Source organism: Coenobita brevimanus, chromosome 87, assembly GCF_032717465.1.
Source record: "Coenobita brevimanus isolate Jiangsu-jjx chromosome 87, ASM3271746v2, whole genome shotgun sequence".
Classification (NCBI taxonomy): Eukaryota; Metazoa; Arthropoda; class Malacostraca; order Decapoda; family Coenobitidae; genus Coenobita; species Coenobita brevimanus.
The window spans coordinates 2,285,195-2,300,116 of NC_137040.1; the positions used below are offsets into that span (position 1 = coordinate 2,285,195).

General features: G+C 40.1%; 1 protein-coding gene across 1 annotated transcript in view; it reads left to right on the plus strand.

The window, feature by feature from the left end:
- Positions 1 to 6,773, plus strand: part of pyd (zonula occludens-like protein polychaetoid) — a 397,456-nt gene extending 390,683 nt beyond the window's left edge. The window contains exon 22 of the mRNA XM_080281008.1: positions 5,043 to 6,773. Within this exon, the coding sequence (XP_080137134.1) occupies positions 5,043 to 5,284 (242 nt within the window). The 3' untranslated portion in view covers positions 5,285 to 6,773. The remainder of the gene's footprint in view (positions 1 to 5,042) is intronic.
- The last annotated feature ends 8,149 nt before the right edge of the window (positions 6,774 to 14,922 follow it).

Consider the following 14,922-nt stretch of genomic DNA (forward strand, 5'->3'; position numbering starts at 1 on the left):
GAGAAGATGGAGGATGGCAACAGGGTGTGGGAAGTGAGGAGTGTGAACACTGGGGGTATGGTTGCAAGAGGCAGAGGATGAGGCCATGGAGTGTGACCTCAGAGATAAGAGACTGAATAGGGAGGTTGCTAGAGATCGAGCAGCATGGAGAGCCGCCATTAGGTGACCAAGGCCGATGCATGCAAGCATGTTAGAGCCTTTATAAATGATACAATACAGTACGATCATGTGAATAAGGGAGTTAAACTCGAGGTAAAGATGCAGCACTCACAAAACTTATAAAATGGGAGAAGCTTTCCCGTCAGCTTCATGATAGAATAGAAAACATGTCATGGGAATAGGAAGTGTGTTCCATAACTATAGCACATTTTTTTCTAGCCTGGCAAAAATTCTTGATTCCTTTCAGAGTAGTAGGTGGGGGTCCTTACCATCCACTCACTCGATGTAGTGCTGCTTTGGGTGTCTGCCCTTTCCTCTCTTCCATCCTTCCTCTTTGTCATTCTTTCCTTCACTCTTTCCTCTTTCTTCTGGCTACGGGTGACTTTACACTCCCTCTTCTGTCATATTTTCCTTTACTCTTTCCTCTTTCTTCTGCCTACGGGTGACTTTACACTCCCTCTTCTGTTTTTCTTTCTTTCACTCTTTCCTCTTCTGCCTACAGGTAATTCTGCTCTGAGTGACAGGCCAAATGGTTTCTTGTACACCAGGAAACCATTTACTATGCTGGGTGGTAACCATATAACCAAATTATGGCACCTGGTGGTTTAGTGGGTAATTAATGTGCTCCAATTGAACTGAGCCTATGTAGGTTTATATCCAAGGGATGGTTGGGGTTTATTGCTAATGTAATGCCACTCAGGGATGGGTGAGGCAGGTCACCCTCATCTTAAATGTCAGGATCAACTTGCTTAGCCCCGGGTTCCTATGCTCCTCGTGGGGCGATGTAGGACTGGATGGTGGATGGAAGGATAAAGAACAGCTGTAGTTGGATTAGAGGTTTGATTTTATTATAAACAAGGAGGCTCAGTGCTACTTCATAAATAAGGCTCATAATTGAACTTCATGCTGCCACAACAATATGAAAGTTGTGGGAGTATCTCAGTTCGGTCACATGAAACCCCAACTACAGTATAATTAAGAATCCCTGGCATTCTCAGTGCACACCTTTGTGTTGATGATTGGTTAGTAAAACATGGAACAACGAAGAGGTGGTGATCAGTCTTCCATTGGTAGAGAACTGCAGTTCCAATGCCTCTGCATCCTCTTTTTCAAAGTAGAACTCCATTTGGTACTTTTCTTAATCCAAGTTAGGAATAATAAAGTACTGGAAGTAGGAGTGAGTAGTACTAGAAATACTAACAGTTTGATTACCACCATGCAATTCTGCCTGTTGTCTTTCTGATTGTTTTTGGCCACGACTTATACTGCTGAAATTTGTTTGCATACTTGTTTAACTACGGTAGTATACCAAGGTGCTGAAGGTGGGTAGTTTTTCAGTGATATCATATGTGGCATTTTGCATCTGTTTCAAAATGCATTGCATATAACTTACTGATCTTTTTGTTTATCATTTTTGTTAGTTTTTATTACAGACTGTTTAGAAATACAGAGAAGGTTTAGATTTAAAAAAAAAAAAAAAAAAAAAAAAAAAAATCAGTACAGGACAGTGTACTGTAATATGGTTTGTTATTATACAACCTGCTCCATTGCTAAATGTAGAGTACTGAACATGAAATTTTAGAATTGTTAGAAGAGTGTGTCTTTGTTTTCTTAGGCTGATGCTGTAAACAAATATTGCTTTGCAGGGAAGGAATGAAAATTCATAGTGTCGGTTTCTAATGTCAGAAGCAACTTATTTTTTACTGAAATTCCAGTAGTATTCACAGGCATATATTCTGTGCAGAAACTGTGTCACATATTTCTCTTGTTATCAGTAGAAGTTGTTGCGATACTCTTTTGATGCTTGCTTAATGGGGTAAGGAAAGGAGGAGTTATTTGTGTGTGATAATTTTGATGATGATGATGATAATTATATATTTAGTCCCATCTCTCCAATGTTGTATTTGATAGTTTCTTACAGTCTTCAGACAAATTTTTCAGCTTAGAAGAGACTTTCTGTACTGGATGAATTAGAATACAGCTGTCAATATCCCTTTCACCAGTTGAGGTCCTTCCTAAGTCAATTATCTGATAGTAGCAAGAACATATTTTAGAAGTGTCATCAGATTGAAGGACTTTAAGTCATGCACTCCATTTTGAGGGGCTAAAGCCAAGGTAATGGTTGTGTGTAGTGATAAAAATGTTTGAGGGTTCTTATGTTTTAAGTCACTCCTTATGGACTGTGGTATCAGGCAGTAGATAGAGTACTTTATTATGTTCAGAAGAAACCTTTCAGTTCGCCAAAATTCATTTATTGCTTGCCTAGCCCCAGGCTCCTACGCTTCTCATGGGGCAACGTAGGATTGGGTGATGGCACGATGGCTAATCAGTGTCATAAAGTGCCATGGTAATAGCTTTTTATCTCCTGCATCCATGATTCTCGCCATTAGTAATTGTCGGTGTGCAGCAACATTTACAATATCTTTCATTTAGATATGACATAATGTATTGGAAATATGCCTCCAGGTATTGGAAATATGCCACACGATGTTCTCATATCAATGTTTCTACCATTAAGAGAGAAAATATAGGTAACGACTAATTGTAATAGTCTGATCCCATGTGTTGGTGGAAAACAGGGTTAGGATGATGATTTTCATTTCAATGCAGGTATTATTTGTGCTTGCAACATATGCTGCATTTTTGTATAACACAGGCAGCTGCCGTAATAGTGAAGAAAAAATATAAAAATTGTTTTCTATTTGTGGGTTAGAGTGGTGGGAGAGGTGGATTGCATTATGGCAGAGGACATGGTTGCAGGAGACAGTATATACATGGCCACCTCATCTGGGATTAACTCACCTGGCTATACAATATAGATATAGGTAGAATCTCAAAATGGGGAAATAATTTGTATAATGGATTCACTTCATATGTCAGTGAAATCTAGTAGTACACTATTAGAACTAAATACCAATCATTTCGTAGTACTGCAGCAACCATTACAAAAGTAATATGTATGTTCAGGTGTTGTGAGTAAAGTGCCAACAAGGATGATCAGTCACTGGTAAATTTTCACCCCTTCAGTCCAGTGACATGATTCTTTGATTTGTTCTTGTTACCTCCTTATGATTTTATTCAGCTGTAGGGAGACTTCTTGTATTTAATGGATAAATGAAGGCTATATCTAACCTTTCATACTCAAAAGTTGCTCCAGAGCTGAATAAAGTTTTGTGGAGATAGCAATAATAATGTGAAAAATACTTCATTGGATTTAAGGGATTCTGCCATCAGAAACAACTTCTACAGGAAAATTGTTAAGAAAATGTAGGGGACAATTTTTTGTTAATTTTACAGACATTAGTGACTCACATTTTGTTTTCCTGGAAGTGATCATACCTTTTTTCTTGGTCACGTGTGTAAAGTTTATAAGGGAAGATGTGCAGTGTGATCGCTGACCCCTCATTATAGCACAATGGTGACTGAGGATAGTCTTTGGTATGATTGTCCACTGCTGCCTCTGATGACCTGAGGACTTGCAGTGCTGTACATAAAATCCCTATTTTCAGTTTGGGATGTGTTCCGTGTCATTACTTTTTCCTTTCAATTGGTATTGGAAATTGGAAAAAAACTGGCAGTATAGCTACAGTATGTGTAAGTAGCAAAAGAGGTTTCATTGATAATTATTCCTAATTTACCATGGACTTCAAAGCAAAAATGAACACTAAAGATGACTTATAAAGAGGTTGTACTGCACTGTATTGACTTTATTTTAGGGCTGAACTATGCACACACAACCTGAAATAATATCATAATGCAGTCATATTGCTCCACTTACATACATCCATATTCTAGATGACACAGGAGCCATATTCTAAATGGCATAGGAAGCATCTTGGCACTTCTTCCCCCTTAGTGGTATATCTCGCAGATTACACCATAACATTCTCATGAATGTTATTTACATTGTTTTAAAATCAGCATACCTGTAGTTTGCATTAACAAAATACTAGAAGATACTGAGCTGTAATGTGCTGAAGAAATTGGTAAGGAAAAGGTGTTATGAAATCTTTAAGGCCAAGGCCACTTAGAATATAACCAATACTGTACTCTGACTTACCTAAACCTTTGACAGTGTTGTTTGTTTTGAGGGTTTAGTTTTCATGTGAACTGTACCTGTGTTTGTGCCATACTTCACAATAACCATTTTCCTGTGCTAGCATTCAGTTTATAGACAAGCACTTTTTGGGTAGAAAGAGTTAACACACAATTGCCGAGTATAACTATTGAGTTACAGTGTGATATAAATGTTACACAACAGAACAACTTGCAGAGCAGTACTGTATATGTTTTGTTGTTTACCTAAAATCAACAGATTTCAAACATAAGTTTACGATATTGATTTTGACTCGTAAACTGCCAGTGATTATAATTATTCTGTGCTCTTCTTTGGACTGTCATTTTATCAAATAGCATTGGTTCTGCCTGTGTCCTTTTTTTTTTTATTATTATTTATGTGGACTCTTCATATTTTTAAATCTTTTATGCCATAAGGAAAACATTTTCTCTGATATACTGACTTTTACTTGGTGTAAATTGTTAGATATCATCATAGGAAGTGATTACAAGGTTTCTTCTCCAGTGTATTATAAAAGTAGCATTGACCCACAAAATGTCTCAGCACAACTAGGCATTTTGTGGGTCATGTTCTTCTCTATATTATACTGTTTGTCCTTCCTTTCCTCAGCACGTACCCATAACTCATTACACATGAATTACCTGCAGTTCATACTACTCCGGTGCCCTCTCTTGCTTCATTGCTCCTGTAGTATTACTGGATTTTCTTTCCAACACTGTTTTCTCAGTGGACTAACCATGTATCCAGTTCCACACTACTCTGACCCAGAACTAACCCAAACTCTTCTTGTGCCTCTTGTTTACAGGTGAGACCCTGCTGAGCCCTTTGGTGATGTGTGGACCTCATGGACTGCAGTTCGCCCGTCCTGTTGAGCTGCGTCTGCCCCATGCTGCTTCAGTCTCCCCCAACACGTGGAGTTTTGCCCTGAAGTCTTCTGACACGCCCACCGGACAACCAGCCCAGTGGACTAACATGTCTTTGGCTGATGCTCCACACACCTCACATGTCGGGGCCAATTGTGTGTCAGTTCTTGTGGATCATTTCTGAGCAGTATGTTAATTTTGACCATTGTGTTATTGCTCTGGCTGGTTTTACACAACCTGGAGATTTTTAATCAAGGCTCAACTCCTGTGACCTAAGATTTTTGTGACCTGGGAATCATGTGGACTGGTTATCTTGTGATCAGGGACTCACAACTCAAGAAGTTGTCCCCATTTGATTTCCCAGGACCCAATCTTCCTCAAAGCTTCAGTCGGTCTGCTTTAAGTGAAATTTAAAACGGTGAACTATCCTGTGGCTCTTATGAGTGTTACTGAATACCAGCTCTCCCTCACACCTGCCATGGACTTGGTGGGAAGACATTGTGCATGTGTTCATGTGAAATATAAACTACTAGAAGTGAAAAAGTTTACTGTTCATGAGCAAAGTACAGTATTTCAATAATCTTTTAATACAAGAGTTTTCTTATCTGTTTTTGCATCTAAGTTTGCAACAAATTTCATGGTATTCCCTTTGTGCAAGTCTCCAGAGTATTCATCTCCAAATGATGGACATATTTCCAGATATTTGGGTTACTGTGTTGGTCTATCAGATAGTGTCAGTGTGTTGTCAGACATAAGGACAATGTGAGTGAAAGAAAATTATTATAATTAAAGAAATATTTTTGCATTTTTAATGAGGATATTTTCTTTGCACAGCCCAGGTTGCCTTTCACATTTTTTATTTGTGACATTTAATATTTAAACAGGCATACTGTAAACATTTGTGTCATTTATCATGCATCTGAAATTATTGTTCTTTGTGCAGTTTGTGGTATGAGGTTGTCTTACCAACCGGTGTTGTTTTTTAGTGTTGTCAGTCACTGGTTGTTTTGTGTTCAGTGTCACAGACAATGGCTACTCAATTTGCTTTTTTATTGGAATTTCTCATTACTTTCCATAAACAAGACTTACTTTTTTATTCTCATGTACCGTACTGGAGAAAAGACATTTTAAAGTAGGCATTCTTACAGTCAGTAAGCTGTTTATACTGTATTAGCACCTTTAGATGACAATTTACTTAATGTAGAGCTAAAACAAAAAGCATGCTTTTGTGGAAAGTTTTGTCAGACTGTAGTGGGTCAGTTAAAATCTCTGAGGACAATAATCACTGCTTTACACCACATTCATGCTCAAACATGTTACTGATACTCATCCAATTGCCAGTCCAACTGGATAGGAGGGTGAATAAGACTCATTTCTCCTGGCTGGTTATAGCAAGTGCTGGTAAATGCAAACATCATGTAACGTGTGGACTCCCATCTTGACGCTGTTATAATTCCCTTGGCCACAAACTCTCAAAAGTTACCAATGGTTACCTGATAATAGAAGACAGTCACGTCTTCCTGGCTTACACAGTCTCATACTTTCTAAAATCTCTTCCATGATAATTATTAGCGAACAGTACATAAATTCTGCAGTAATGTAATCATTAGTTATTATACCAGTTTTCTAGACATGATTTACTAAGAAAAATATTGCAGAACAGTTACTGAAATACATATCCAGTAATGACAACTGATGCAACAACATTCATCACATAATGTTACAAGTCTCACTGCATGTTTCCTTGGAAAGTAATTTTCAAACAGATTAATGCTTCATCTGGCAAATGCTGAAGTTAATGTACTGAATGATACTTATGAAAAAAGTATAATTTTCAAAACCAGAAACATGGCAAGACGAAACTGCCCGCTGAAATCGCCGGCACCGAATAAGCCTAACACATGGCCTGTGAGATTGATGCAGACGATCTTAAATTGATCTGTACCAATATTTTGTGTTCAGACAGCTTTATGTTACTTGTATATAAATGTATGAATGTAAGTTTTTCACATATTGAAATAGTTAGGAAAGAGTATGTCAGAGTGATTAATTGGTGTTTGAGCTAAGAAAAATATTTATCCCAGAAATGAGATGGTATGATAATGTTTCCATACCAACCACAATACCTCTTGCAGGACGAGCGTGTCATTGCATATAGTCTTCACCTGAGGTCCACTAACATCTTGCAATCAAATTATATTAGTTTCATACATACTGTAGGTACAGTATATGGATTTGTGGGGGTGCTCACCATCCACTCACTCAGTGTAGTGCTGCTTTGGGAGTCTGCCCTTTCCTCTCTTCCATCCTTCCTCTTCCATCTTTCTTTTCTTCACTCTTTCCTCTGCCTACAGGTGACTTTACACTCCCTCCTCTGTCTTTCCTTCATTCTTTTCTCTTCCTTCTGCCTATGGGTAACTCCACACTGAGTGACAAGCCAAATGGTTTCCTGTACACCAGGAAACCATTTACTACATTGGGTGGTAACCATATAACCAAATTTTGATGGCTGGTGGTTTAGTGGGTAATTAAGGTGCTCCAATTGGATTGAACCTGTGTAGGTTTATATCCAAGGGGTGGTTGGGGTTTATTGCTCTCGTAATGCCACTCAGGGATGAGTGAGGCTGGTCACTCTCATCTTAAATGTCAGGACCAACTTGCCTAGCCCCAGGCTGCAACACTCCACATGGAGCGACATTGGATTGGATGATGGATAGATGGATGGATGAAATTTTTCATTTCGTTCAGATAATGAGAGAGCATGAACATCAATAGATTGAGCTAAGAACAAGGTTGGTCTTGGAAATGAGACAGTACGCTTACTTACTTTGGTGATTTCCTTTTACTTATGATAATGGAGCATCTTTTCCTCACTGTACAGTAGTGAGTAAATATGTTAATAATATTTTATTTGTGACTACAGTTCACTTTCATCTTAAATGTCAGGACCAACTGCCTAGCCCGGGGCTCCTACGCTCTTCATGGGGCAACGTAGGATTGGATGATGGATGGATGGATGGTGACTACAGTGTTAGTTGAAGCATAGAAATGAAAGTAGTTTAGTTGACCAACTTTTAATGTATTCGATTAAGATATCAGGTGAGAATTGGCAACTTTTGGAAGTTTGTGGCCAAGGCAGTTGACGGGTAATGTTTGATGAGGTCCGGAGTATCTTGTCAGTTTGTCATACTTAATCAGCCCTGTTTGAATGTACAAGCCTTTTATTTAATACCTTCAATATAGTATTTGAAACTGTAGTAGAAATATAAAAATATAATGTTATATGTTAAATGCTGAAATTTTAAGCACAATACAATAACACAGTATTAAAATCAACATTGCATTGAAAAGTGCCTTTCCTGTTTCAAATATGTATTAATCCAAAGTATCTAAATTGCTGAACATATAAATTTTAATCGAGTTGTAAACATTTTCTTAATCAACCTCCTCTTTCAGTATCATGATTTGTACATATAGTCATTAGTTGTACAGGGTTCCATGTCCCTCCTAAACGTCCGATGGGATAGTCTTATCTGTGGGCAGCTATGGTAACGAGACATCCAGTTTGTGGTATGACAGCCATAATACTTCGTACAGATGGTCAGCCATAAGTTAGATATACCTATTGAAGATGTTATGTTGTTGAAGATACTTGGCAGGTTAGACCAGATTGGTTGTATATGCTTCCATGCTGCTGAAGTTTGTGTAAGTATGAATTAAATTTTTGTAAGATGGTAATGTAGCAGTAAGTCACAAAGATTTTCCTTGTTGCTAAATCAAGCTTACAGCCATGAAATAAACTTCATAAACCAAAGCAGCAAGTTCTGCAGGTGAGCCATACTGAGAAGTCTGTCTAGTGTCTTTACCATAAAGTAAAATACAGTAGACCCTCGTTGTACGATGAATTGGTATGCGATAAATCACCTCTACACTGATGAAAAAGTTGGGGCCACCTTATGATATACAGTATAATTCTCACTTACACAATGATTATGATTCTGTATGAATCCTCACTGGCCAATCTGCGATCACTATTTTAGCTCATACAGTCGCTCTCATTCAAGTCTAGCCAAGATGGTCTTGGCACTCTTCAGTCAGGTGTATTAGTGTCAGTGATGGTACAGTAGTGTGGTGTTGGAACTCTAGTAGCAAGTGAAGTGCAGTGAAGTGAAATAATTACAGGTACCAATTTAGGTGAGTTGCAAACTTGTTCTTTTTACATTGTTGGTGGCAAGCAGTAAGTGAAGTGCTGTAAAGTGAAATAGCAACCAGTTTAAGGGAGTTAGAACCTTTTTTTTTTAGATGTTGTTGGTTGGGTCACCCTTGGCCAAAACATATTCCCCTTGAACCCGTTATAATTGACTCAGTAGACAAGAAATCATCATGCAATGAAGTTTTTCAGATGCATCTTCATCGTAAAACAAGGCTGTGCTGTATTTACCTTTCATGACAAGACACTTCTTTACTCTTGAATCTGTTGATGTCATTTTTAGTTTATTTTTGCTACCTTTAGACTATTTTATTCAACTTTAGGAAAGGATTCTTATATGGTAGGGGCTGATGAAAGTTAATCTGACCCCTATTTTGAATTAGTCTCTCCTAAGCTTAATAAAGTTATCTGAAGATAGCAAGACTAAAATTCATGTACATCTGTGTAGAGAAGAGGTTAACTCTCACACCCCAAAGCAAGTAAATTGATCCTGTCAGTCTCGTTATCCGGTCTCTCAGTGTTGTCTGCAACATGTTAGCATGTTGGTCCGTTTCCAGTTAACTAGTCTAAATTATTGCAGCTAAAAAAAAGTACAGTACATTTCAGGTTAAGCATAACAGACTCTTGTGTTTATATCCCCCAGACAACGAGCCATAAGGTTTCTGTACATATTAAAAAAAAAAAAAATTGTGTTCCAGTAGTAATATTCCTGTACATTAATAAAAATTTGTAACCTATAGGAAAAGTGTTAAATAAAATGAACTTATTTCTTTATAAACTCACATAACCCTCTTTATTGATAACTTTATTTTTTTTTCTCTCTCTCACTCCAGATTAGGCTATATGATTTTACATTTTACCTTCAGATGCCAAATGCAATGATGCTGGAAAAGGACCCCTTCGTGTGGTGGCACTGATATACCTGGGCAGCTCTGTTGCTTAATAATATTTCCCTTTGCTTCCTCCCTGTTCTCCACAAAGGAGAATGGAAAACTGTAGGCCACTTTCAGCCTACATTCCCCAGAGCTGACTTCCAGATGAGTCTGAGGCAACAACAACAACAACAAACGTTAAATGCAGTTTGTGTGCAGTTTAGTTTCCTGTCCTCCATCCCTCCATCTGGTGCAACCACTGGCTGGGCCATCATTAGTTCTCCTTTTGGACTTTTAAACAGAAAACATACAGTAAAGTTTTTGTCATCATCATCATCATCATCTAATCCTGTGTTGCCCTATGAGGAGCGTAGGAGCCTGGGGCTAGGCAAGCTGGTATTGGCATTTAAGATGAGAGTGACCAGCCTCACTCATCCCTGAGTGGCATTATGTGACCAATAAACCACAACCACCCTTTAGACAGAAACCTACACCAGCTCAATCCAGCCGGAGCGCCTTTATTACCCACTAAACCACCAGGCGCCATAGTTTGGTTAAATGATTATCACCCGGCATAGTAAATGGATTCCTGGTGTACAGGAAATCATTCGGCTTGTCACTTGGTGTAGAGTCACCTGCAGACAGAAGAGGAAAGAAAGAAGGAAAGACAGAAGGGGAAGGAAGGAAGGAAAAGAGGAAAGGACAGTCACACGAAAGCAGCACTTCATTGAGTGAGTGGTGAGCACCCCCACCTACCACAGTTTTCAGCCCAGATATTATGATATTGTGATCATGTACCTTACTGGCACTGGTTTAATAAATGTAAACCAATCCACAAATGGTCAGGGAAAGGGCAGAATCTTTGCAAAAAGGCATTTTCCCTTGGTGAGTAGACTACAGAATATTTGTAAAATAGAATATTGTTTCTACAGGATCAGATACAATCCTTTTCTTGTACTGAATGAACTGGAATCAGATTAATAATCCCGCTTGTATAAGAGCAACCCCCTGGGGAGGGGGTGAAAGAATACTTCCCCAGTATCCCTGCTTGTCGTAAGAGGCGACTAAAAGGGGCCTTTTTGTCTCCAGTCTTTCTCTCCTTACTGTCCTCCTCTTCTGCCCTACCTCTCCTCTTGATATTTCTGTTTCTTCCAACCTTTATTTTCCCCTCTACTCCTATCAGGTTAGACATTTGATTTTATGACATTAGTAGTTTAAGGACCTCCCACTGACACTGACCCTTCCTCCCTGTGAATTAACGCCAAACTGTTTCATCACCTAGCTGATTTATCGCCAAAACCACTTCAGTGCCCGCCTCGTGCCATATAGCCAGTTTAGGGCTTGGTGTTCTTCATTGTTCCTTCCTTCCATATGTAAGAGCAGGAGATTGACCAGTAGAGTACTGTATATGAGGGTGAGATGGATGGGAGGCAGAGAGGGTGAGCAAGAACAAAGTGGGAAGGTTGTGGTATGTTATGGGATGAGGGGTCATTCCTGAGTAGGAACAGAAATGCCTGAAGGTCCTTTTGTTGTGGACTCCTATAGTATTTTTTATTTTCAGTTTTTCTTGATGTATGCTTGCAGGAAGCTAACAACCTAAGTGTCTGACAAAATTTTGCTGCTGGGCTCTCCTTCATTATTACTTTAAGGAATTTTTGTTGGATATTCTTACGCCCCCATTGCGACACTTGTTCACACGATTTTGTTTTGCACGTCAGCCCTCCTGACCAGATGTTAGTGAGGGATGTTATAGGAAGCCAGGAGTGTGTGCAGTAACACAAGCTATTGACGTGACGTGGTGCTTAAGGAGCAGGTGATGGAAAAGAGAACTTATGCACGTAGGAGGAAAATATGGACGCTGAAAAGCCAAGCAGTAAGGGATGCCTTCAATAGGGAGAGTAGGAGAGTGGCGGCTGAACAGGGAGACATTGACAGAAGTGTTAATGAACAGTACAGAGTCCTCAAGAGCAACATTAAGAGTTTCTGATTCAGTATGTGGATGGACAAGAGGCCCACCATGACAGAAAGTAACTTGGTGGTGGGATGAGGGTGTAGAAGCTGCAGCTATGGCGAAAAGAAGGCATTTCTGAGAATGGAAGAAAGGTGGTAACAGAGAGGAATACTTGGCTACCAAGCTTAGGGCTAGAAAAGAGGTTTATAGGGCAAAGTGTGAGTCATAGAAACTTAATAACCTAAATCGTGTGGAAAGGAAGAATGTGATATTTAAGATGGCAAATCGGTTAAGGAGGGAGAACAAGGATATAGGTGAGCAGTGTGTGAAGAATGATGACGGAAGGGTAATGGTGAACAGTGAGGATGTTAAAGACCCATGGAGAACGCTTTGCAGCCTGTTGTTGAATGAGGAGTTTGGCTGGGACAAGGAAGGTTTGAAGCCTGCAGATCCAGTGTTTGGCCGTTGGCCTTTGACGCTGTCACTGTGAGCGGTGCAATAGGCAGGATGCAGGTGGGGAAGGCAGCAGATGTGTCTGGGTTGAATGCGGAAATGTTAAAAGCCTCAGGAGATGTAGGAGTGAGGTTAGTCACTGACTTGATAAATACGATTATATATGAATGTGTTGTCCCAGATGATTGGCTGAAGAGTGTAATTGTAAATGTGTACAAGGGGAAGGGTGATGCCTTGGAAAGAGAAATTATAGAGGCATAAAACTCTTAGGCCAGATAATGAAGGTAATGGAGTTAGTTCTAGAAGGTATGATTAGAAAAAGAATGAATATTGATGAGATGCAGTTTGGGTTTATGCCGGCCAAAGGGATCAGTGATTCCATATTCATTGTTCGACAGCTTCAGGAAAAATATATAGGAACGAAAAAGGGACAGTACTTTGTTTTTGTTGACTTGGAGAAGGCCTTTATCCCTAGGAAGGTGGTGAAGTGGGTAATGAGAAAGCTTAGGATCGAGGGGTGGCTGGTTAGGGTGGTTATAGCCATGTATGTAGGTGCTCCCACCCAGGTAAGGGTGAATGGAGATTTGAGTGATGAGTTTTTCGTGAATGTTGGTGAGCCCCTTGTTGTTTATCATGGTACATTACGTGAAGCCCTGCCACATGACTTCAGAAATGGACTCCCGTGGGAGATGTATGCTGATGATTTGGTGTTGATTGCAGAGAATGAGGCGGAGGAAAGATTTAGGAAGTGGAGAGATGGTATGGGGCACAAGGACTAATGAGTAAATGCAGATATAACAAAAGTGATGGTATCTAGGGCTGGTGGCGGTACTGTCAAAGAAGAGGGGGAGTGGCCGTGTGCTATTTGACACAAGAGCGTGGGAAGTAATTCCATCTTGTGCAGTGTCTGTGATAAGTTGGTGCATAAGAGATGTAGTGGTATTAGAGGTAGGCTGCGAGATAATACTGATTTCATGTGTGTGGTTTGTCGATGAGAGCATGTTGAGATTGTCAGGCGTGAAGGATTGAACTTGCTGGTGAGTCTCTTAAGTGTGTGGAAGAGTTTTGGTACATGGGAGACATGTTATGTGCTGGTGGTGGAGCTGGAGCTTTGTGGCTAGAGTGAAGTGTGGTTAGAAGTTCAGGGTCCTGTTGCCTCTTCTGACATTAGGGCTCTCCCTCCGTGCTAAGGGATCTTTGTATGCAGCATGTCTGGAGTGTAATGGGGTATGGCAGTGAGACCTGGGCAGTAAAGGAAGAGGATATTCGCAGGCTCAAACGTACAGAAATGACTGATTAGGTCGGTGCGCAGTGCGTTTCGTAGTGTGAGGCCTGGGGGGGCTAGGTTTACAATAAAAGAGTTGAGGGGTAGGATGGGATTGTGATGAGGAGAGTTAGATAAGAGTGTGTTGGTGTTGTGATGAGGAGAGGTAGATAGGAGTGTAATGGTGCTGTGATGAGGAGAGGTAGATAAGAGTATATAGGTGTTGTGATGAGGAGAGGTAGGAGTGTATTGGTGTTGTGATGAGAAGTAGATTGAGATGGTTTGGGCATGTGGAGGGGATGGGGGGATGATAAATGGGTGCAGAAGGTGAGAAGTGTGAATGCTTGAGGTAGGGTTGCAAGAGGTAGACCGAAAAAAAACTGGGACGAGGTCATTGAATGTGACCTCAGGGATAGGGGACTGATTAGGGAGGCTGCCAGAGATTAAGCAGCATGGAGAGCCACCATTAGATAACTAAGGCCAACGTATGCAAGCATTTTGGAGCCTTCAAAAACGAAACGAAACAATATGAACGTTACCTCCATTTTGGTGTAGTTAAGCTTTGCAAAATTCTGGAAGATCTATGTATCTGTCCATAGCCAGACACCTCAATCCCTTGAGGGGTGGCCACAAACAAATCTCCATCATGTTGCCCTGTCCTCTGCCGTTTTGCTGCCCTCCCCCTCTCAAATACGCATCTCCTCTCCATCCCTTCATCACATCTTTGGTCTCCCCCTCCCACTCTCCTGCTCCACCTCACATACACTCTCCAGTTCAGTCGCTTACTTTTCATCCTCCTCATATGGCCAAACCACATTGCATTTCTTCTAATGCTTTCTGTCACATCCACATTCACACCACAGTGCGCCTCCACTTCCTTACAAGGTCCAAGCTTCGTTTCCATTCGTTAGAATGCAGTGAATTTTTAAACTCCATGCTCACTTCCCCATTTCTTATCATTGCATGCATTGAACAGCAGCCTTTCTTCCCTGTTTTACCCTTTCAAGCACTTCTTCTAAACTTCCATCCTTACTTATCACGCTACTTACCCAAGTAGTTAAATACACTCATA